The following is a 22,332-nucleotide window of genomic DNA, read 5'->3' as shown; positions in this document are numbered from 1 at the left end:
GTTGCCTGTGCTGCACCGTGTGCTAGGAGCTGGGGAAACAGTTTGTCCTAAAGTTGAGCAATGAACCAAGAAACGGCTGGCTGCGAGACTGTGACAGAGCAGCCTTGAAGCAAGCATGGAAGTCAGATGAACCAGCAGGTATCAGCTACTCCTCTTTCTCTCTCTACTCTTATCCCTTTCCCCAAAGGTCAAGGGTAGACAAAAAAACAAGGTGTGATTGGGGAAAGAGTAGAACAGGGAGGGCTGGAAGGGGCTGGCAGTGCCGGAAGCTGGTAGAGTTGTGAGTCCCGTGAACAATCTCCAGTTGCCCAGAGTTAGGTCTCCCTTGTAGTGTAGTGTAGAGGCAGAACTCTGAGGGCATATCCATGCCTTCTGAATACAGTCACTCTGGGGGAGGGAAAGACAGCCAAAGAACGAAGAGCCAGATGACCAAGGAGTCATCTCTTAGGAAAAATGATTCTTGCAGAGGCCATAGGGAGTGAACTGAATGATGGGATGCCTGCCATCTTGGGTCTGCTCTGGATGACCTCGCCCTTGACATCTTTGCCTGATCACCCGGCCCCTCACACATTTCTGGGGGCCTTTCTTGCGTTTCAAAAAATGGACCCATGGGTAACAGCACACAGGGAAGAAGCATGCATATTTATGAAGTTTCGAATGCTGAGAAATGGGAAAGGGAAATCATAAACGTAAAGGTGTAGGGAAACCCCAAGGGGAAGTGCAGTATCCTGGAGCTGGTGACTCTGTGTGTGTGTGTGTGTGTGTGTGTGTGTGTGTTTGAAGGGTGGTAACCACTCCTAGGCCTGAAGGAACAAGGAGGGGGGAACGGATAACCAACCCCAGGAAGGAGAGAGCCACATGGGGAGGACACCTTGACAGAGGCTATGACTGCAATTGAAGGACACGGCCATCCCAGGGCAGCCACTCAGGACCTGAGAGACTAGCACCCGGCCACTGCCCTTCCCTTGCTCTGATCTCCTGCCAGGACTCCCCGCTGGACAAACTCAGTCAGAAACCAGAGGGCACAGGTCGCCTCTACAGGTCAGCCTTCTGAGGCCCGGAGCAAGGTGGAAAAGATGGAGAAGGGGGTCTGGAGGTGCAAACAGAAGCTATCCCCACCCCCAAAAGCAAAAACTCTGATTTCTTTCTTAGGGTCAGTGTTTCATAGCATAAGGACAGCCCCAGTGCACCAAATCTCAAGGGGAAAAAAAAAATCTCTTTCATCTTGACCTGGGGAGGCAACAGAGCTGGAATCTCCATCCTCCTCCCTGAGGAAGTAATCAGAACTTAGAAGGGGAAAGTGTGTACTCCTCTCTCTGATGACAGTTTATTAGGTTTACTACCTTTGGCCCGATTCTGTATTACCTCATGTCCGCAAGCCTTCATCTCTAATTCCAAAAAACAAACTACTTCTGAAAAGTAAAGTTTTTCCATCCTTCATTTGTCAACAAAACGTGACCTACTGACATGAACTACTTATAAGCATTATCTATCCCGCTTAGTGTGAATGTCTGTTTTCTTGCAGAAAATTTGTTTGATTCCAGAAGGCTTTCCTAGACCCTGTGTTATGTAATATATTCAAACACTTTTGCATACACATACAGTGTGTATAAATATTAAATAAGATTTTTCAAAACTCCAAAACATTTTAAATTCCAAAATCTATCTGGCCCCAAGGCCTTCAGATAAGAGATTTTGGACTTGTGTTATCATTCATGTTAGCTTCATAATATTCTTTAGAAAAGAGCTAGGGAATGGAATTATTTTTTGTTTATAATTAACAGACTTTCTTTACCTAGAATCTGGTTTTGATATAAAAATATAAAGTTCTTTTAACTCAAAATTAGTTTTTTAAGTATGTCCCAGTCCCTTCTGAATCTTTTGTAAGACTGTGAAAGACAATAGACTATAGTACAGAATTACAGCAGGAAGGAGGTGAGAGCTCTAAAGAGATACTCAGGGAATTAACTGAAGGGACTATTTGAGGGGTGTGGTCAGGATCAAGGCCACCAACAGGGCATAGTGCTTAAGAGCATGGATTCTTGACCCGGACTTCCGGGTTCAAATCCCAGCTTCACCACTTACTGTCCATGTGTTCTTGGACTAGTTGCTTAACCTCTTTGTGCCTCATCCTTTTTTTTCTAACAGTTTTTTTTTTAATAAATAAATAAATAAATTAATTAATTAATTAATTTATTTATTTATGGCTGCATTGGGTCTTCGTTGCTGTGCACAGGCTTTCTCTAGTTGTGGCGAGCAGGGGCTACTCTTCGTTGCCATGTGTGGGCTTCTCATTGCGGTGGCTTCTCTTGTTCCGGAGCACAGGTTCTAGGGTGCACAGGCTTCAGTAGTTGTGGTAAGCCGGTTTCAGTAGTTGTGGCTCTCGGGCTCTAGAGCGCAGGCTCAGTAGTTGTGGTACAGGGGCTTAGTTGCTCTGTGGCATGTGAGATCTTCCCAGACCAGGGCTCAAACTCGTGTCCCCTGCATTGGCAGGTGGATTCTTAACCACTGCACCACCAGGGAAGTCCCTGTGCCTCACCGTATATTTAATAATTCAGCAAAATCCTATTTAAGTGATTTTTCACAACCACCATCCTGTGCAGTAGATAAGACAGGCCAGTTTACTTCTGAAAATCGAAGAAGTTATTTGTCCAAGGTTAGGCAGTGAACTTGCCAGTGAGGACAGGCAGCCAGATCTTCCTGCTGCCAAGCCAGGCCTCTTCCCACTCTGGCACCTGTCTTATTCACAAACACTTGCCCCTCCTTGACTGCTCTAGGATGGGAACATGTCACATGCAGTGTTCTCAGCCCAGCCAGTTTTGGCTGTGTCCCAAACGAGCAGGAAACACCTTCTGAGGTATTTCTAGAAATATCAGCCTTTGATACTCTTTGTTTCATTTCTCCACCCCGATAATTACCCCAACTTAATTTAATAAGCAGCAATCATATAATCCAGACGGTGGGACTTGATTTTGCTTGCAGAAGAATCAGGTTTGAATGAGTGGATCTGATTGTCTTTGGGGAATTAGAGGCTGTTTTCTAATTCAAAGGAAGAACGAAGAGGGAGTTGCTTTCTTTTAAATACATGGACCTTAACATAGTGAACTCCACCTCTGCAAGTTTGAGTAGAATAAAGTCAAGTGTAATATCATCCCCTGCCTCCTAGGCTGGTGGCAGGGAAATAAGAGTCAAAGGGGTAGATGTCAAGACCTCTCTTTCATCCTGCCCTCTGCTCCCCTGCCAATGTTTTCCATGGATAGAAACCAAACAGAAGCCCGAGGGCAAGGGAGTTCATGGAATCAACCTCTTACAGCAGAGAGCGGGGCAAAACGAGGTGGGAAATGATCCCAGGTAAGGGTGGAGCAAATGGAGAACAAACAACCCAGAATTCTACTAATACAGATATCAAAGGGCATTCCTTTCCTGTAATGGGGCCAGGCGATATCTTGAAAGAAATAGTAACTCACAGGAGAAATTCATACTTATTAATTATCCATTGCTGTGTAACAAGCTACCCCAAGTGTAGTGGCTTGAAACAAACATTTTCTCACACAGTTTCTGAGGATCAGGACTCTGGCAGTGGCCAGCAGTGTGGTTCTGGCTTGGGTATCCCATGAGATTGCAGTCAAGATACCCACAAGAGCTGCAGTCAAGCTTCAACTGTGGGTGGAGGGTCCGAGTCCAAGATGGCTCACTCACACGGCTGTTGGCTGGAGGCCTCAGTTCCTCACTGGCTGTTAGCAGGAGGTTTCTGTTCCTGGTCTTGTGGGCCTCTTCAAAGAGCTACTCACAACATGGTAACTGGATTCTCCCAGAGTGAGTGATTCAAGAGAGAACAAGGAGGAAGCCACTTGTCTTTCACAGACTGCCCCCAGAAGCCTAATACCATCACATTTGCCACATTCCATTTGCTAATGTTCCTAAGTTCAGCCCACATTGAAGGGGAGGGGATCTAGGTTCCACCTTTTGAAGTGAGGAATATTTAAGAATTTATGGACTGATTTTCAACCACCGTACACTCAGAAGGAGATGCGGAGGAGAAAGAGTTCAGAGTGATCTCACAGTAGTGATGAAGAGCCAGTGTACGAAAGGTCTGGGAAGGTCTCAGAAGAAGGTTCTCAATGCCTTCCCATGCCCTCCTCTTCTCCCACATGCTGACGGTCCCAGGACCCCCTGGTAGTTGGGGTAGATGGGGACCCATCCTTTTTGGCAGTCCCTTCTCAATCTTCCCAACTCATTATTATACCTACCTCATTTCCCATTATTGCTCTCAGCGACCTATTCTTGGAAAGCAGCTAAGCTAATTTGATTTGAGGTATTCATGGTTTATAATGGACCCACAAATCCCTCATGGGGATTACCTAATTCTAATAAAAGCTCGCCTGGAGGCTTAATGAACCCGATGTAATCAATCTCTCTAAGCTCTTTCATGTGGGGCAAGGATGGTTTTGGTGACCTAGTAAGGCACTCCTTGCTCCCAAAGAGTATCATAAAAGCAATAGAGCACTTGCTTATGCATTATATGATTTAATCCCAATAAAACTGAAGACCCGTTTATGATTCCTAACTGATGAGGAACCTGAACCAAACCAATAGAAAGAGACTAAATCACAGAGGTTACACCCGAGGTGTGGGTTTGGTTCCCAGTGTGGGGCTCCTGCATTGAACTTGGTCTGCTAGGGAGGAACCCCCTGAAACCATCGTTTCAGTATGCAATGCAACCCAGAGGGATGAATAAAGGGAAGAGTTGTCCAGGGGAGTAGAAGAACCTGGATGACACATTAAAGCACAAGGGGAAGTTTGTTTCCTTGGTAAGATTTTTATTGTTCACCAATATCTGCTTCCCCTCTCTGCCAGAGGGCTAAGCTTCTCTTCCCTTTGAAATTAGATGTGGCCACGTGACTTGCTTGAGCAGAGTGATGTGTGGCATTTCCAGGAAGAAGCTCTAACCACCAGTTTGCTCTTTTGCACACTCCTTCCCTCTTTATTTATTTGTTTGTTTATTTATTTACTTATTTTTAACATGTTTATTGGAGTATAATTGCTTCACAATGGTGTGTTAGTCTCTGCTCTATGACACAGTGAATCAGCTATACATATACATATATCCCCATATCTCCTCCCTCTTGTGTCTACCTCCCACCCTCCCTATCCCACCCCTCTAGGTGTACACAAAGCACCGAGCTGATCTCCCTGTGTTATGCGGCTGCTTCTCACTAGCTATCTATTTTACATTTGGTAGTATATAGTATATGTATATAAGTCCATGCCACTCTCTCACTTTGTCCCAGCTTACCCTTCCCCCTCACCGTGTCCTCAAATCCATTCTCTACGTCTGCGTCTTTATTCCTGTCCTGCCCCTAGGTTCTTCAGAACCATTTTTTTTCTTTTTTTAGATTCTATATATATGTGTTAGCATACGGTATTTGTTTTTCTCTTTCTGACCTACTTCACTCTGTATCACAGTCTCTAGGTCCATCCACCTCACTACAAATAACTCAATTTCATTTCTTTTTATGGCTGAGTAATATTCCATTGTACATATGTGCCACATCTTCTTTATCTATTCATCTGTCGATGGACACTTAGGTTGCTTCCATGTCCTGGCTATTGTAAATAGTGCTGCAATGAACTAACGTTCTCTGTGGATATTAGCTGCCTCATTAGCTTGGGGCTCAGAGTGAGAACAACACTGATGGGAAACAATTCCAAGCTAACCCTTGCTAGACATGTAACACACATGAGAAACATTTGTGGTTTTCAGCCATTGTGATGTTGGAGTTGTTTGTTATAACAGCACAATCTAGCCCAATCTGACTGACATAGACACCTGGTTGGAAAGGCAAGACAAAGATGTAGAATGTACTATTTAATGCACATTTATTGGGAGGTTATTGTGCATTAAACACTATGCTAGGTGCTGTGATTACAGATGACTTAGATTTGGCACCAACCCTCAGAGGGCTTATATTGCAGAAGGCATATAGGTAAATATGGCCCTTCATCACTATTGTGAGATCACTCTGAACACTTTCTCCTCCGAATCTCCTTCTGAGTGTATGGTGGTTCAAAATCAGTGCATAAATTCTTAAATATTCCTCACTTCAAAAGGTGGAAGCTAGTTCCCCTCCTCTTCAATGTGGGCTGAATTTAGGAACATTAGCAAATGGAATGTGGCAAATGTGATGGTAGTAGGCTTCTGGGGGCAGTCTGTGAAAGACAAGTGGCTTCCTCCTTGTTCTCTCTTGAATCACTCACTCTGGGAGAATCCAGTTACCATGTTGTGAGTAGCTCTTTGAAGAGGCCCACAAGACCAGGAACAGAAACCTCCTGCTAACAGCCAGTGAGGAACTGAGGCCTCCAGCCAACAGCCGTGTGAGTGAGCCATCTTGGACTCGGACCCTCCACCCACAGTTGAAGCTTGACTGCAGCTCTTGTGGGTATCTTGACTGCAATCTCATGGGATACCCAAGCCAGAACCACACTGCTGGCCACTGCCAGAGTCCTGATCCTCAGAAACTGTGTGAGAAAATGTTTGTTTCAAGCCACTACACTTGGGGTAGCTTGTTACACAGCAATGGATAATTAATAAGTATGAATTTCTCCTGTGAGTTACTATTTCTTTCAAGATATCGCCTGGCCCCATTACAGGAAAGGAATGCCCTTTGATATCTGTATTAGTAGAATTCTGGGTTGTTTGTTCTCCATTTGCTCCACCCTTACCTGGGATCATTTCCCACCTCGTTTTGCCCCGCTCTCTGCTGTAAGAGGTTGATTCCATGGACTCCCTTGCCCTCAGGCTTCTGTTTGGTTTCTATCCATGGAAAACATTGGCAGGGGAGCAGAGGGCAGGATGAAAGAGAGGTCTGGACATCTACCTCTCTGACTCTGATTTCCCTTCCACCAGCCTAAGAGGCAAGGGATGATACTACACTTGACTTTATTCTACTCAAACCTGCAGAGGTGGAGTTCACTATGTTAAGGTCCATGTATTTAAAAGAAAGCAACTCCCTCTTCGTTCTTCCTTTGAATTAGAAAACAGCCTCTAATTCCCCAAAGACAATCAGATCCACTCACTCAAACCTGATTCTTCTGCAAGCAAAATCAAGTCCCACTGTCTGGATTATATGATTGCTGCTTATTAAATTAAGTTGGGGTAATTATCGGGGTGGAGAAATGAAACAAAGAGTATCAAAGGCTGATATTTCTAGAAATACCTCAGAAGGTGTTTCCTGCTCGTTTGGGACACAGCCAAAACTGGCTGGGCTGAGAACACTGCATGTGACATGTTCCCTTCCTAGAGCAGTCAAGGAGGGGCAAGTGTTTGTGAATAAGGCAGGTGCCAGAGTGGGAAGAGGCCTGGCTTGGCAGCAGGAAGATCTGGCTGCCTGTCCTCACTGGCAAGTTCACTGCCTAACCTTGGGCAAATAACTTCTTCGATTTTCAAAAGTAAACTGGCCTGTCTTAGCTACTGCACAGGATGGTGGTTGTGAAAAATCACTTAAATAGGATTTTGCTGGATTATTAAATATAAGGTGAGGCACAGGGGCTTCCCTGGTGGCGCAGTGGCATTACTCTGTTGTAATTACCACTGTCAACAAGGGTGAATCTAGGGTACGACGGGAGGGAGAAGTCCTTGAATCCTTTATCAGTCATGGAACCAGCAAGAAACAGACAGCACACTTAGGTGGGGTTTTTGAAGGGACCATTTTTTGAGGTGTGGGCAGAGTTAGAGTGCCCAGGGATGTTGAGGCATCTGTGACTATCAACAGAGGAAAGCCAACCCCACCCAACCTGAAGGGTAATGGCTAGAAATGGTGTTGTTGGACCTGATTAGAGCTGGAGTCATGGTAGAAGGGCCATGCAATGCCAGGTATAGTTGTAGAAAAGCACAGTCAGTGCCAAGCAACAGCAAAACAGGCAGGAGAAATAAATACTCTGACTTCTCTTTCTGCTCTCTAATCTCCTGCCTGTGCCTCCTACTAGCCAGATCCACCTGGAAACCAGAGACAAGGGTGCCTGGGTGATGCCATCCAAGCAGTTGGTAGACGTCAATGTCCTATTCCCCAGAGCAGGGTGGGGAGGGTCAGGGAGTGGGTCTGGAGAGGCAAATGGAGAACATCGTGAACAAGGTCCAAAAGAGGAGAAATTATAGGAATTGTTGAAACAGTATTTTCTAAAACTTTTAAAAATTTCATTGCTTAATTAAAATGCCTAAATTAGCAAAGAGAGTCCACAGCTACTGGTGGAATGAGGAGGGATCTGAATGAGTATAGAAGGCTGGATACTTGAAGCTCCTATTATGAGAGAGAGGCAGTGATGGGCATATGCCCAGAAAACCAATCCTGGATTGTTTTAAATAAAGGCTTTAGTTTTTAAAGAAGTTCTGAGTTCCAGAAAAATTAAGAAAAAGCTACAGAGATTTCCCACATACTCCCTGCCTCCACACATGTACAGCCTTCTTGGCTATCAACATCCCGCACCAGGTTGGTACATTTGTTACAACTGATGAACCTACATTGACACAACACAACTACCCAAAGTTCATAGTTTACAATTGGGTTCATTCTTGGTGTTGTACATTCTGTGTGCTTGGACAAATGAATAATGATCTGTACCATCACTGTGGTATTACAAAGAATAGCTTCACTGTCCTAAAAATCCTCTGTGCTCCACCTATTCATCCCTCCCCACTAAGCCCTGGCAACCACTGATTTTTTTCCTGTCTCCATAGTTTTGCCTTTTCCAGAATGTCATGTAATTGGAATCATACAGTAGGGAGCCTTTTCAGATTGGCATCTTTCACTTAGTGACATGCATTTGAGGTTCCTTCATGTCTTCTCATGGCTTGATGTCTCATTTCTTTTTAGCACTGAAAGAATATTACATTGTCTAGATGTACCGCAGTTTATTAACCCATTTACCTACTGAAGGACATCTTGGTTGTTTCCAAGTTTTGTCCTGGATCCTTTTGGATGGGGGGTGGGGGGGGGGAAGACAGGCATCCAACTTAGCCATGGACAGAGCTTGAACAGTCCTCCATGGTCCTCGGGCCCTTTGCAAATAGACTTCTGTGAGGCCTGTCCTACTGTTTCAAATGTACTCAGACACACTCTCACCCCCTGCATGTATTGTTTGAACTTTGACTGAAATATACTAGCTGCCAAGTGTATATTAGGAAATAAGGATGTAGATCCTGGTCTTGAAGAATTGATAGACCAGTGGAAAGGAAAAGATAACTGACTACAACTGACTTGTACAAATGCAATGAGACTTTCAGAAAAGCTAGGATTTTAGCATCAGACTAAAGGTGAGTTTCCCATGATGTTATTCAGTGTTTGGTTCTTGCAATTCCGTGGTGATAGTTTTGGATATAACAGATAGGCCTATTTGAGCATAAGATTCTTAGTACGTAGACTCATTACTGAGTGTGCATTCCATGAAAAACCTTAAAGACTATACCTCTTTGTTTTTGAGAGAGAGAAAGGGACACCCCCCACCCCGCCCAATTCCTGAAACATACTGAATCTTGACTCTAGGAATCATATTGTCCTGGGTTTAAACCCCAGTTTTGCCACCTATCAGCCAGGTGACTTTGGGAAAATTACCTAACCTCTCTAAGCTTCTGCTTCCTAAGTTGCAACATTGACATTCTAGTAACTGTAGGATTATTGTAAGTATTAAGTGATGCTTAGCATGGTGTTTGGTGTGTAGGAAGCATTCCAAAGATGATATCCACTCATTTTATGACTTCTTGCTACCTACTTTTTTAAACAGAGAGGCCAAGATTGTTAGCTTCCTTTGGGGGCACAGTTGGAGAAGTGCATCTTTTTTTTTTTTTTTTTTTTTTTAGCTTTTTTGGTTTAAAAAAAAGCATGTGGGATCTCAGTTCCCCTACCAGAAATGGAACCCACAGCCCCTGCAGTGGAAGTGCAGAGTGTTAACCACTGGACTGCCAAAGAAGTCCCTGGAGAAGTGTATCTTGAAGGAGGGAGCTGACCATCCTACAATCAGGGCCTAGACAACAGTGAAGGGAGTTAGGTAAGTCGTAAACATGCAGGATCAGTTATTGTTTTTATATAAAATGTTGATATTTTGTTCATTATGGATTTTTTTGCATTGATTCTATTTTTTTATTTATTTTTTAAATTTTTATTTATTTTTTTTTGGCTGTGTTGCATCTTCATTGCTGCGCAGGGGCTTTCTCTAGTTGCGGTGAGCTGGGGCTGCTCTTCGTTGCAGTGTGCGGGCTTCTCATTGCAGTGGCTTCTCTTGCTGCAGAGCACAGGCTCTAGGTGCCCGGGCTTCAGTAGCGGTGGCATGCGGGCTCAGGAGTTGTGGCTCAGGAGTTGGGCTCTAGAGCGCAGGCTCAGTAGTTTTGTTGCTCTGCAGCATGTGGCATCTTCCCGGACCAGGGCTTGAACCGTATGCCCTGCATTGGCAGGCAGATTCTTAACCACTGCGCCACCAGGGAAGTCCCTGACTTTTTAAAATATTGCATTAAAATATTATTTATCTTGATAACGCACTTTTTTGGTACCTCCTTAAATTTCATTCACCTGGCCCTAAAGCACTTAGGTCGTGGTGTGACTGGCACAAAGTCCAGAGCTGCCTGTAGGAAAAGACTCAAGATCTTTGGGTGAGTTTGAACTTGTACTTTGCAAGGCCTAGAACACAGCCTCCTGGGATAGGAGCAGAGGGTGTGGACTACAACTCCCAGAAGGCCGCGCGGCACGGCGCCCTCACCGATTGGCTGGTCTGGCCCCGCCCCCACCACGCCCCTGCCGCGAGGACTCGGGGCAGCGAGTCCCGGGCTAACGTGCTCCCGAAGCCGGCTATCCCGTGTAGTCTCGCCCGGGCCGACAGGCTTCATGGCGGCCCAGCCAGTGTCCCGGATGCTGCGGCGGGTCCTGAGGTCCAGCGTCCGGAGCTGCAGCTCGGGCGCTCCGGTGACGCAGCCACACCCCGGGGAGCCCTCCCAACCTGCCGTGGAGGTGAGCCTCCCGCATCCACACTTTCCTGGGGAGGGGGTGGCCTGGCAGCTGCACCTTTTGCCCAGAAGCACCCCGGCCCGTCCGCGGTAGCTGCTTCTCGGAGGGGTGTCCGCCTCTGCGAGGGACTCCTCAGCGCTTATTTAGGGGTGGGGAGAGGAGTGGAATGATGTTTTCTAGATAGACTGACCAGTCTCACCCGGTATCCCAACGAGGGGTGGCGGGGTGGGGCGCTCCTTGGGACCTGGCTTAAAACCCTCTCTGCCAACCCATCCGTGCAACCCCCTTCCAGGTCTGAGTGACTCCCAGAGATAGGGGAGCAGGCGGCAAGGACTCTGGGACCAATGAGATATTATTAGTACCCCTTTCAGCCCTGCCTCACACCCAGCCTCTTTAAACATTTTCCTCCCTGCCCCCCAGTGGAGGTTGTGTGTGATCAGGTGTTTTTGTGACACCCCACTTCATAGTGTGGCACTGACTAAAAATGTCACCTTGGTGCTGCCAGTAGTCAATTGTCACTTTGTAGTCACAGGGCTGTGTGACCCGTCCTTCACTGACTCTTTTTGTTTCATCGTCATTTCCCTTAGGAGGGTTCAGTCTCTTTCTAGAGCAGAATGGAGTCAGGACCTGGGCTCTTGCAGGTTAGGGACTCCGCTGTCTCTTTAGGGTTGGGATAGTCCCCCCTCAGTCCTTAACAGCATCTCAGAGGAGTTTCCGGCATAAGAAGTTTTAAATTTGTTTTGCCTATGTTGTCAGGGAATCATTTGGGGAGAAGCATCTCTTTTCATTTGGTGACACCTTTTCTAGGCTCATCTGGTCATTCTTTTCCCACCTCCTGGCTCAGGGCTTCAAGTTCTGGGATTCATCACTTCATGCACCTGAGGGTGAGGGCCTCAGCCTAACTTGCTTTCCCCAGATCTGATCCGCCCTTCGCCCCCCCCCCCCCACCGGGATCCTCAGATAAGCAGATCCCATTTCTGGGAGGTGGAGAAGTTTGTCAGTATCCTTGAACTCTGAACTTCGTGGAGGGAAAAATGGGAAAGCAAAGATGAGAGATCTTTAAAGAATTCAGGAAAAGGGAAGTTTCTTCTCCCCCTTGCCTCTAATTTACTTTGTGCCTTTCATCCTGTGCTAAGTGGCTTCATTCGTGGTCTCTCTCAGTCCTCACAATAAACCATGTGAAGTGAGTAGAGTTTGTATTCTCAGGTGAGGGTGCTCATGGAAGTTAACTTCCCTGGAGTCCCTGAGCTGTAAAGTAAGGGAACCTGAGCTCAAACTTTTAACACTTGTGCTCCTGCTTCTTTTCTGTGGGGAGAGTAAAAGAGAGGCTGCTCTTACCCTTTTCTTTACACCATGAGGGCAGGTAGAGTTAGCAGGTAAGAAGGTGGACTCAGAATGCCTCGGTTTGAATCCCAGCCCTACAACTTATTAGGTGTGTGAACTTAAGCAGGTCTTCTCAGTGCCTCAGTGTTCTCCTCTGTAAAATGGGAATAACAGTGTCTACTTCATAAGGTGGTTATAGGGCTTAAAGGAGTTAATTTATATATATATATATATATATATACTTAGAACAAAACCTGGCACATGTACGTGCTGTGCACGTGTATTGCACATGTTTGTTGTAATTGTTATGCTTGCCGCCATTGCCACATACTGTGTCCCCTAAGTCCCCTCCCACCTGGACACTCAGGATAGTCATTCTGTCAACTATCTGATCACAGACCTGCCACCCTGGACATTGCCCACCAGGGTTATCCTCAGCAGACAGGCTGCTCCTTGGGTGCTGGGTGCTCCCCTGCCTTTCTCGGTACAGTGCTTACCCGGTGCTCTGCAGGCAGTAGAGTTAGCAGGTATTTTTTGGCTGTTTGAAACAGATCTGGTGAGGGTGCACGTGACAGAGCACTGGACAGGGAGCCCCAGGCTTTCATGCTCGCTTTGCCCCCAGTTTGACGTGGCTCCTGGGCCTGTCTCTTCCCCTCTCTTCCTGTCTTTAAAACCAGTGGGATGGACTAGCCCATCTGTACGCAGTGGGGGAGGGCACAGAATGTCCTTAGGAGACTCTCAGAGGTATGTTCAACCAATCCACCGAGCTTGCCAGTTGGCAGGAGCAGGGGTGGGGGCATCTGGAACCCCTGTCCTCCCTTCCCTTCCTGTAGGGTACCTTTCCCTATACCCTACACGGGGCCCTGAGGTCTGGTTTGGGATGGGAAGTGCTTGGAGAGGCGCGGGAAAGCCCCTGGGTGTTGTCTGTGTGTCGGGGTGTAGGTGTGGGAGAGATGTGCAGTGAGGGGAGGGAGCTGGCTGTGAGGACAGTGGATGGGGGCATTGGGCTTGGTCCCGGGGCAGATCGAGGAGCTTCTGCAGGGGCAAAGGGGAGGCGGGTAGGGGAGACACAGCTCCCTCCGGCCTGGTTGGGGCAGCAGGACAGAGGGCTTCCCCCAGTTGCAAGCACTACACCCTTGTTTCTCCCTCTCAGGCTCCCTGCAGGCTTTGTTGGGACGACAAGGGGCTGGCCTCGGGTCCTGGGCCTGCTTCCTTGGGGCAGAGGCAGAGGAAAGGATGACTCTGGGTCAGGCAAAGGCACCCAGCTGTTCAGGGGGCCGGAGAGAACACACGTGGGAGAGGTCTGTGCAGGAAGGGACTGGGTACATGAGGAGGGCCGGGGCGGGGCGGTCACACGCGGAAGGAAAGGAGACCTTTCAGGGGGCTGCCTGGACTTCCAACCTGCCCAGCTCCTCAACAGCTTTGTTTCAGCGAAGTGTGACTTATCCTTGCTGGGAGCCACAGGTGTGAAGGCCTCACACTTAGGGTGGGGCTGGAGGGGGAGCAGAGGTCAAGGCCTGGGGCTGGGCACTTTGCCAGGTCCCCTCATTTAATAGAGATTAATTTTGAGCCACCCTGGGTATACATCCTCCCAAAGAGCAGGTAAATCAGGGCCACTGATATTTGGGTTTGGCCTGTGCTCTTTTTCTCCTGCTCCTCTAGTGTCTACACTCCAGAGCTGTTTGGGGGTTGGCCTTTATCATTCAGATCAAAGGCCCAAGGTTAGTGAATATTAGAGAAGGCACTTTGAGGGCAGGGTCCTTCCTTTAACTAACTCCTTCCTACCACTTCCCCACTCCATCCCAGTCTGCACTGGGTCGGTAGACAAGATATAACCAGTAGCATGTGGTAGGCTGCTTAGTTCCTGGTTGTAGCACTAGTATCTGTGGTTCTTGGGAAGCTCAGACCTCACTTGTCCTGCTTTGAGTGTTGTGACAGCAGGTCTGAAACCCCAGCCTTGGGCCCTCTGCCATTGAGTAGGGCTTTGCAAGACGAGGGAAGCTGACAAGAGTGGGAAAACTAGTCACAGCACACACACAGAGTGCCCCTCCATGGATACATGATGAGTGGATATCTGTAAGTAGGAGTTAGATTAAGAGAATGGGAGCAGTCACTTCCCGAACAACTGCTGTGTGACAGGAGCTCCTCCGGTTGAGTTAGGTAGGCTCATGTCCACACTTTATGGACGAGGAAGCTAAGGCTTAGAGAATGGTAGGCGACTAGCTCTACAGCTGGCTGGGAACAGAGCCAGGCTTCTAATTCAAGTTTGCCTGCTCCCAAAGCCTATGCTCAGAACCGCAGCCACCCCGGATTAAAATGACACTGGGTCCTGGTGTGGCAGGGCCAGTGGTTCTCAGCCTGGGCTGCAGAGCTGAACAGGGACGTTTCAGACAAACCACTAGGGCCCCATCCCAGAGAGCAGCTGAGTCCGCATCTTTGGGCTGGGGCTCTGGCATCAGCACGTCTTAGAAGGTCTTCAGGTGATTTTGATGTGTAACAAAAGCTGAGAACCACTGTACGAGGCTAAACCATTTTGACAGTAGAGACGAGCCTAGAAATGAATGGCAACCCCAGTGTAACTGGGTTTTCCACGCACCACCTTTCCCTCTGGATTAGGGACCTGCCTGTCTGTTCATTGACACAGTGGTTCGACACCTGCTATGACACCGGGAAACAGAGTCAGGCAGGAAGGCTTCCCACCCAGGGGAAGCAGCCTGGTCCAGGGCCGGGGCTGGGGAATACGAGCAGCTCAGGGTGTTCTGCTTCTGACATGTCCCAGCCCCTCCTGGGCAAGAGGCATTGCCGTCTAATCTGCCCAGTAATTCTCCCAGGATTCTGGGCTCCTTTGACTGGTGCTGATATTTTTTCCTCCAGGGAGTTTAAAGGGAAGAAAAAAAAAATGGCAGAAGGAAAGTAGGGCATGCAGTGTTGGAGGAGAGAGGAGGCAGGGATGAGGTGTGTTAATACCCAAGTGCAGAGTTTGCAATCCTGGCGGGGAGAGAGGGCGAGAGAGAGAGAGAGAGTGTGTGTGTGTGTGTTTAGGAGGCTGTGTCAGCTACTGGCTGTACAGAGTCTGAATGAATCTAGATAAGGTTACTCCAGGTCTCAAAAGTGAAATCTGGCCTGCCCCTCCCATGGCCAGAACAGAGGGCCTAATTCCATTCTCCGGTTTCTGCTGAGTCATGCTCCTTGGTCTTCTCACTTGCTCCCTATTCCCAGCTTTATTTTGGCTCCTCCCTCACCCAGCCACCTCTCCCAGGATGTGAAGATTAGGGTGAGGAGGGCATCTTGGCAGGTGAGGAGGTGAGGTCTGGGGGGACTAACAAATCACTGACTTGTGAATAGCTGCTGATTCCCAGGTGTCTGAGCTCCTGGACTGTGGTGGCCGATGGGGATGGGACTCTTTTTTTTTTTTTTTTTTAATAAATTTATTTTATTTACTTTTTTGGCTGCGTTTGGTCTTCATTGCTGCGCGCGGGCTTTCTCTAGTTGCGGCGAGCGGGGGCTACTCTTCATTGCAGTGGGCGGGCTTCTCACTGCCGTGGCTTCTCTTGTTGCGGAGCACGGGCTCTAGGCGCATGGGCTTCAGTAGCTGCGGCATGTGGACTCAGTAGTTGTGGCTCATGGGCTCTAGAACGCAGGCTCAGTAGTTGTGGTGCATGGGCTTAGTTGCTCCGCGGCGTGTGGGATCTTCCCGGACCAGGGATCGAACCCGTGACCCCTGCATTGGCAGGCCGATTCTTAACCACTGCGCCACCAGGGAAGTCCTGGGATGGGACACGTGATTCTGAAGCGTCCCTGCCCCACCCCCAAGGGTACTGGTGGAAAGGCTGTGGGGTGAGTAGGGAAGGAGGAACACTGTTGTTATTATTTCAGACTGCAGTTCAGAGAAATGACGGCTACTTTCTCGTCACGGGGCTGTGAGCAGGGTTTCTTAGAGGACGTGGGAAACTGGTCTTGGGGCGGGCAGAGCGAGGTCAGTTTTATGGACCCAGGAGAGTCATGAAGCACCCCCTGCTCTCTCTCGTATCCCTTCTACCTCCTGAGTCAGTCAGTGGCCCTTGACTATACATTAGAATCACCTGGAGAGGTGAAAAACACAGCACCTGGAGATCTGAATTCAGCTGGTCTCCAGTAGAATTTTTTTCTTCAACTCCCCAGATGGTTCTAACATGTAGCCAGGGCTGAGGAGGTCTCTGAAGTAAATGTTTCTTCTTCCTGGACCTCAGGAGGGCTGGAGGCCTGCTTTCTTAGGTTACAAGATCATGAGAATCCTGGGTGTTTCCCTACCAGTGTCCTGACTAGCCCCATCTTTTACAGCAAGACAACCTTAGCCCACAACTGTGTTCTTATTTAACAGCTGGGAGAGCAGGCCTGGAGGAGTTAGAGAACTTTCCCAGTGTGTCCCCAGTCCAGAATCTTATCCATAGACCTCACGGATGACCACCACAGTCATGATTTCTTTGTTCTAAAGATTCTAGAGAAATGACTTCTCCCCGTCCTATGTACCATCCCGTGTACCTTCTTGGACACACCCTATGCAACTAGGGGAAAGAATTTAGAACTTGGAATCAGAAGACCTGGATTTGAATCCTGGTTCTGCCAGGGGTGTTCTTGGACCCCATTCAAGAGTTGGTTATAATAATCCCTTTAGGTGTGGGGATGGAACAGAGAACATTCTTTGGAAACCTTAAGATGCCTTGCAAACGTTAACTTCTGTGGAGCAGTTATCTCATCAACATGTCATGACCCAGGGCTGTGTTCTAAATGGGGGGGTGGGGAAGGGGGGAGAGAGCAAGCTAGTTCAGATTTAGGAAAGGGTTAGATTGGCTGCCTCCTTTCTCTCCCCAGGATGAGTTTGGGCCTTGCGGGGAGCCTCGGGCAATCTCCTCCCCTTATACCCCAAACAGTGGGTCCTTAATCCTTTCTTCTGGCTATGGGTGGGTGAAGGATAAGGACTAAACTGGGCACGGGGTTAGTGTGGTGGCCATCCTGGCACCTCCATTCTCCCTTCCTGGGGGCTGGTGGCCTCATTCCCTCTGCAGGTCCCCCTAGTGTGCTGTCCTCCCAGCAAGGCCTTCTGTGGGGGGGGAGCCTTCCCCGTGGGTTTACCCTCCCCAGCTGGGCGTGGCCCCCGGCTGCTCCTGGGGGTGTGGCCTGTTGGGTCCTCCTGGGTGGTGAGGAGGCCCCAGAGAGCCCCCCCATCCCCAAGGGGGAGGCAGCTTGTGTGACACCCCCTCCCTCACAGTGAGTGACTTTGTTTCGAGCTCAAGGTGAGGAATGGGAGGCCTGGGTTGGACAAGTGGCTTCCGTGTCCCAGGCCACCTTCCCTCTCAGCTACCTGCTGTCTCCCTCCTCCTTTCTGGACGTGCTTGTCTGGTGGCATGATTGCCAGGTGCCAAATGGTACCTGCCCTCCCAGTGACCCATCCAAGAGATGCTAGAGATGGCTGTTCCGGGATAGGCTTCCTTTGAGGGAGGGGTAACAGGGAGGAGGTGGGGGCCAGCTGGGGCTTAGTGCCCTTCCCTCTGCCTTGCTGCCCAGCCGGTAGGCAGCTGCACCCCTGCAGGGGTCCTCCACCCTGGGGCTGAGTGTAGGACCTTGGAGGGGCAGGTCCTTCCCTCCAGGCCTGTTTCCCAACCTGTGAATAAGAGAATACCAGACCCCCAGGACTGCGGAGCCCATGTGGATGGAAAGGCCAGCAGTGTGCGCGGGTGTCAGAGAGGAGGGAGGGGATGGCCGAGGGGAGAGGGCTTGCTCTCCCCAGGTGGGCTCTCCTCGCACCTCTCCCCCAGCCCCTGTCGTCGCAGGTGCCGTCCGGACGGAGGCGGTTCCTGAGGGAGCATGCAGCCCCCTTCTCTGCCTTCCTCACCGACAGCCTCGGCCGGCACCACAGCTACCTGCGGATCTCCCTCACCGAGAAGTGCAACCTCAGATGTGAGTCGCCCTCCTGGGCTCCTGTCCCTCTGCTGCAGTAGCCCCTCACATCACCCCCTGTCTAGGAATCCTTCTCAATCCTCCCCGTTCCTCTTTCTAGAAAACTCCACCTGCCCGTCTTCCTTGCTTGCCAGGTGGGGTTCAGGGGCAAGGTAGGGGTCAAGGGTGAGTTTTATGATCCTGGAAGCTGGGTTCTACTTGGGATTAGGTTGGAGAACAGAATTGCTGTTGGGTTTAGGATTGAGGTTGGCCTGGGATCTCCCACTCTTCGGGGCTCTTTCCCCTCCCTCCTGTTTCCTTGCGGTCCCCACGGTTCAGGACGTGGCATGGGGACTGCTGGACGGTGTAAACAAGTGAGATAGGCAGCAGTGCCAGCTATAAAGACACCCCAACCGCAGTCCCATGAGAGAGTTGTCTGGGGCCAGGCTAGTACACAGAGTCCTTGTTTCATAACCCCACGCGGAGTGCTCTGGGCCAGATCCACTGCTGGAGGGACTTCTGAAGTGTGTTTGTCCATCTGTCCTGCCTTCCTTCCCTCCCTCCTTCTCTTCTTCCTTCCTTTCTCTCACTGTAGCTCACAGTAAGAAATATATTTACTTCATGGCCCAGTAAATACGTGCATGTGTAGTAAATGTTTAACCAAACAATATTCATTACGTGCAGTACCGATGTTCTGATGTTGTTACCTAATCTGTTCCATCTTAAAAGACCAATTCTGGACCCTTCACTGATTTGACTGAATGAGCCCCTAGCGGATCCTGACCACTGGTACTGATTAAACCCGTACCATGGGATCTGATGGGAGGAGGTGGTGCCCCCCTCACCGGCCAGGGCTCGCCTCATTTATCCCCTTCTGCTACCTCGCCCTGAACAGGCGGTACCTCAGTTTTCCAACCTGTGAAATGGGACTGATGATCACCTGAAGGAGACAGGCTGGGTGTGAGAACATGTGTAGCCACAGAAGAGAGCAGCTTTGCCCAGGCCAGGGAGCACCTCCCAGCCTCCTTCACCTTAGGACACACAGAGAAGGGTCCCTGTTTGTCAAAACCAGATGAAATGAAGGAGGTGAACGATGGCAGAAGGAATGGGCCCAGGGCCCTGGCCTTCCAGGCAGACCTCGCTGAGGGGCCAGTGTCTCGGCCTGCCCTACCTCCAGCCAGGCTGAGCTGTCAGCCTCATTTATCATCTTTAAGCCCTGAGGGACAGCAAGGCCAGTTGGGGAAGGGGTGTTAAATTCTGTAGGTGAGAGTGGTGAGCCCCAAAGAGAATCTGGCCTAGGGTTTGTGCCACCTCAGACTTGGCCGGGTCTTTCCTCATGGCTGGGGTGGGGTTCAGGAGACACTTGTGGCCAGGTGGGGGAGTTGGGGACTGGCGACATCGCAACCTGATCGCTGCAGTCACCTTCTTCCTCCACGTCCCCTCCCTCCCCTCAGGTCAATACTGCATGCCCGAGGACGGCGTCCCTCTGACCCCCAAGGCAGACCTGCTGACCACAGAGGAGGTCCTAACCCTGGCCCGCCTCTTTGTGAAAGAAGGCGTAGACAAGATCCGACTCACGGGCGGGGAGCCGCTCGTTCGGCCGGACGTGGTGGACATCGTGGGTGAGTTGGCAAAAGTGGCCACCACCTCTCCCAGCTCGTGCCTCATCCAGCTGGACTCCAATATTAATATCAGAAGCTAACACTCCTTTCGGGCGTTATGCTCACAGAGTCCTACGCCTTCTGAGACAGGTACCATTATTATTCCCATTTTGTAAAGAATTGAGGCACAAAGAAGTTCAATAACTTGCCCAAGGTGACAAAGCTAGTAAGTGCCAGAGCCCAAGTGGTTTGATGTCAAATTTAGACTAAAGTCCTCACCAGGGCTTGGAGGCCCATGTGATCTGGTTCCTGTCAACCGCAGAGACCTCTCTCCTGCCACTTGGCCTCCATCCTCCCCTCCATTCACGCTCCCGGGCCTTTGCACATGCTGTTCCCTTTGCCAGGAACACAGGGCTCCCTGTGTTCAGGAAGTCTGCTCCAGTGTCATCTCCTTGGGGAGGCCTCCTTGGCTGCTCTGTCTAAATTCCCCCTCACACACCCCAGCTGCTCTGTCTCCCAGGAGTTGGCACAGTACAGCCCATGGGCCAAAACCAGGCCACCACCTGTGTGTGTGCGACCTGCAAGCTAAGAATAGTTTCTATATTTCTAAATGATTGAAAAAGAAAAATGAATAACATTTGTGGCGCTTGAAAATTATATGAAATTTTAAATTCACTGTCCATTAATAAAGTTTTATTGGCACATAGCCACACCCACTCATTTACATATCTCCCCTGTTGCAGAGCTAAGTTGCCACAAAGACCATATGGCCAGCAAAGCCAAAAGTGTTCACTGTCTGGCCTTTTAACAGAAAAAGTGTGGCAATCCTACTCTACCACGTGGCGTTATTTGGTTGGTTTTTGTCTGTGTTCTTATTAACTAGCATGAGAGCTCTCACAGAGCTGGGCAGGTTCTGTTCATAGCTGTGTTTCGAGCACCTAGGGAAGTGCCTGACACACAGTTGGGGCTCACTGGTGTTTGCTGGATGAGTGAAAGTGGTTCAAAATACGATCTCTGAAGGATGACGTGTCCACGTGTGAATCTCAGCTGCACCTCATACTAGTAGTATATCTTGAGCAACTTTTAAAGTCTGTCCTAAGCCTTCAGACAGAGAGGGTAACCTACCTTATAGGGTGGACCTTGGGAGGAAATGAGAAGGAAATGCCCAGCTAGTGGCGAGTGCTGTGTGTGGCCCAGCAGAGCCTCTCGCCATATGCTGGTTCTAAGCCCCGAGGTCAGGCAGAGACCATGAGCATTTAATTGTAAAAGATGGAATCCGAGGAAAATAAGTTTCTATGTTCTTGACTGCTGAGGCCCCGGCTCCAGCTGCACGGGGTGGGATCTCCCAGCCCCCAGCTCTCTGCCTCACTTGCTGGTTCAGTAAACGTTCTCTGGAACGCCTTCTTAAGTGCCTGGCACTGTGCTGGCATCAGAGGGGAGTGAGCCGCAGGCCCTGCCTTCAGGGACCCCCAGCCCATTGGCGGAAGCAGCCCCTGGAGCCTGCCGCCATCTGGTGAGGAGCCCAGGTGCTGTGGGAGCCCCGAGGAGGGGCCCAGGGACCCCTGCAAGCTCTTTCCTCCCTCCTTCCCTGTGGCCAGCTCCCTTCCACCCCCACTGATCACTTGACCTGGAATCCTGCCTTCATTCCTAGGCTACACATGCTGGCCCAGGGGAGTTGACCTGACCCCCTGTTCAGGCAGCTCCTCAGAGCCTGAAAAGCAGCCTGGGTTCCAGGAAAGGGCCAAACCTGGCTGGCTGCCAGGCCCCAGCCCCCTCGGTCAGGGCACTTCATCTGCCCTCTGTCCAGGGCCTGTGGGCGAGCCTGTGATCACTGCTGGTCAGAGAGGGGTGACTGAGCGCAGACGGGAGCATGCAGAGTCTCCACGGAAGCCACCACCTTGCTTAGTAGGAGGCCAGGCAGCCAGGAGAGGCGGCAGCCCTGTTCCCACTCTGGGCTCTCCCAACCCCTGGCCGTGTGAGCTTGTGCAGGTTCCTGCCCCGCCCTGGGCCTCAGTGTCCTCATCTATGCGCTGGTCACCTCCCAGGCTTTCCTGCTCTGATGGCCCTGGGTTGTTGGTCCTGGCTGATAGCGTGAGGCTGGCAAGGGTTTATCACCACACAGATGCTGCTTAGGACAGGGCCCAGCTGCAGTGACTGACTTTGGAGGATTTATCTCTTGCTCTAAGGGTGTGCACTGATGGGGCAGGGGTGGGGGGCTGGGAACTCTACCCCTCCCCAAGCCCTCCCCCAGTGCTCCAAGACAAATGGTAGCTGCTGTGCTTGCTAACACTTTGACATCTCCCAGCCTAGCTCCTTTGATCCTCCCCAGAGGTACTTCTTCAGAGCAAAACCACCGCGAGGGGCAGGGCAGGTGGGGCTATTAGGGAAGAAGGGCTGGGGTAAGGGGAGGGGGATGTTCATAAGCACTTGTCCCGCCCTCCCAGCTGAGAGTTTCGAGGGACCCCACCCCGGGGGGGGGGGGCGCAGAGTGAAGGGGCTGC

At 49.9% G+C, this 22,332-nt stretch overlaps 1 protein-coding gene across 9 annotated transcripts in view; it reads left to right on the top strand.

Annotated features, from left to right (window-relative positions):
* MOCS1 (molybdenum cofactor synthesis 1) overlaps positions 1 to 22,332 on the top strand; it is a 47,043-nt gene continuing 24,711 nt past the window's right edge. For 3 of the 9 annotated variants that reach the window (XM_057554334.1, XM_028162787.2, XM_057554338.1), the window contains exons 1-3: positions 10,775 to 10,994; positions 18,110 to 18,251; positions 19,685 to 19,852. In XM_057554334.1, coding sequence (XP_057410317.1) covers positions 10,872 to 10,994; positions 18,110 to 18,251; positions 19,685 to 19,852 — 433 coding nt within the window. In that variant the 5' untranslated portion in view covers positions 10,775 to 10,871. Of the gene's footprint in view, positions 139 to 9,853; positions 10,042 to 10,772; positions 10,995 to 15,560; positions 15,610 to 18,109; positions 18,252 to 19,684; positions 19,853 to 22,332 lie in introns of those variants that run through there. The other 6 variants (XM_028162789.2, XM_028162788.2, XM_028162790.2 and 3 more) reach the window with 4 other exon arrangements.

The sequence above is a fragment of the Balaenoptera acutorostrata genome, chromosome 10 (genome assembly GCF_949987535.1).
Source record: "Balaenoptera acutorostrata chromosome 10, mBalAcu1.1, whole genome shotgun sequence".
NCBI classification, from domain to species: Eukaryota; Metazoa; Chordata; class Mammalia; order Artiodactyla; family Balaenopteridae; genus Balaenoptera; species Balaenoptera acutorostrata.
The sequence above is the reverse complement of the archived record's forward strand: the minus strand, read 5'-3'. Positions and strand labels throughout refer to the sequence as shown.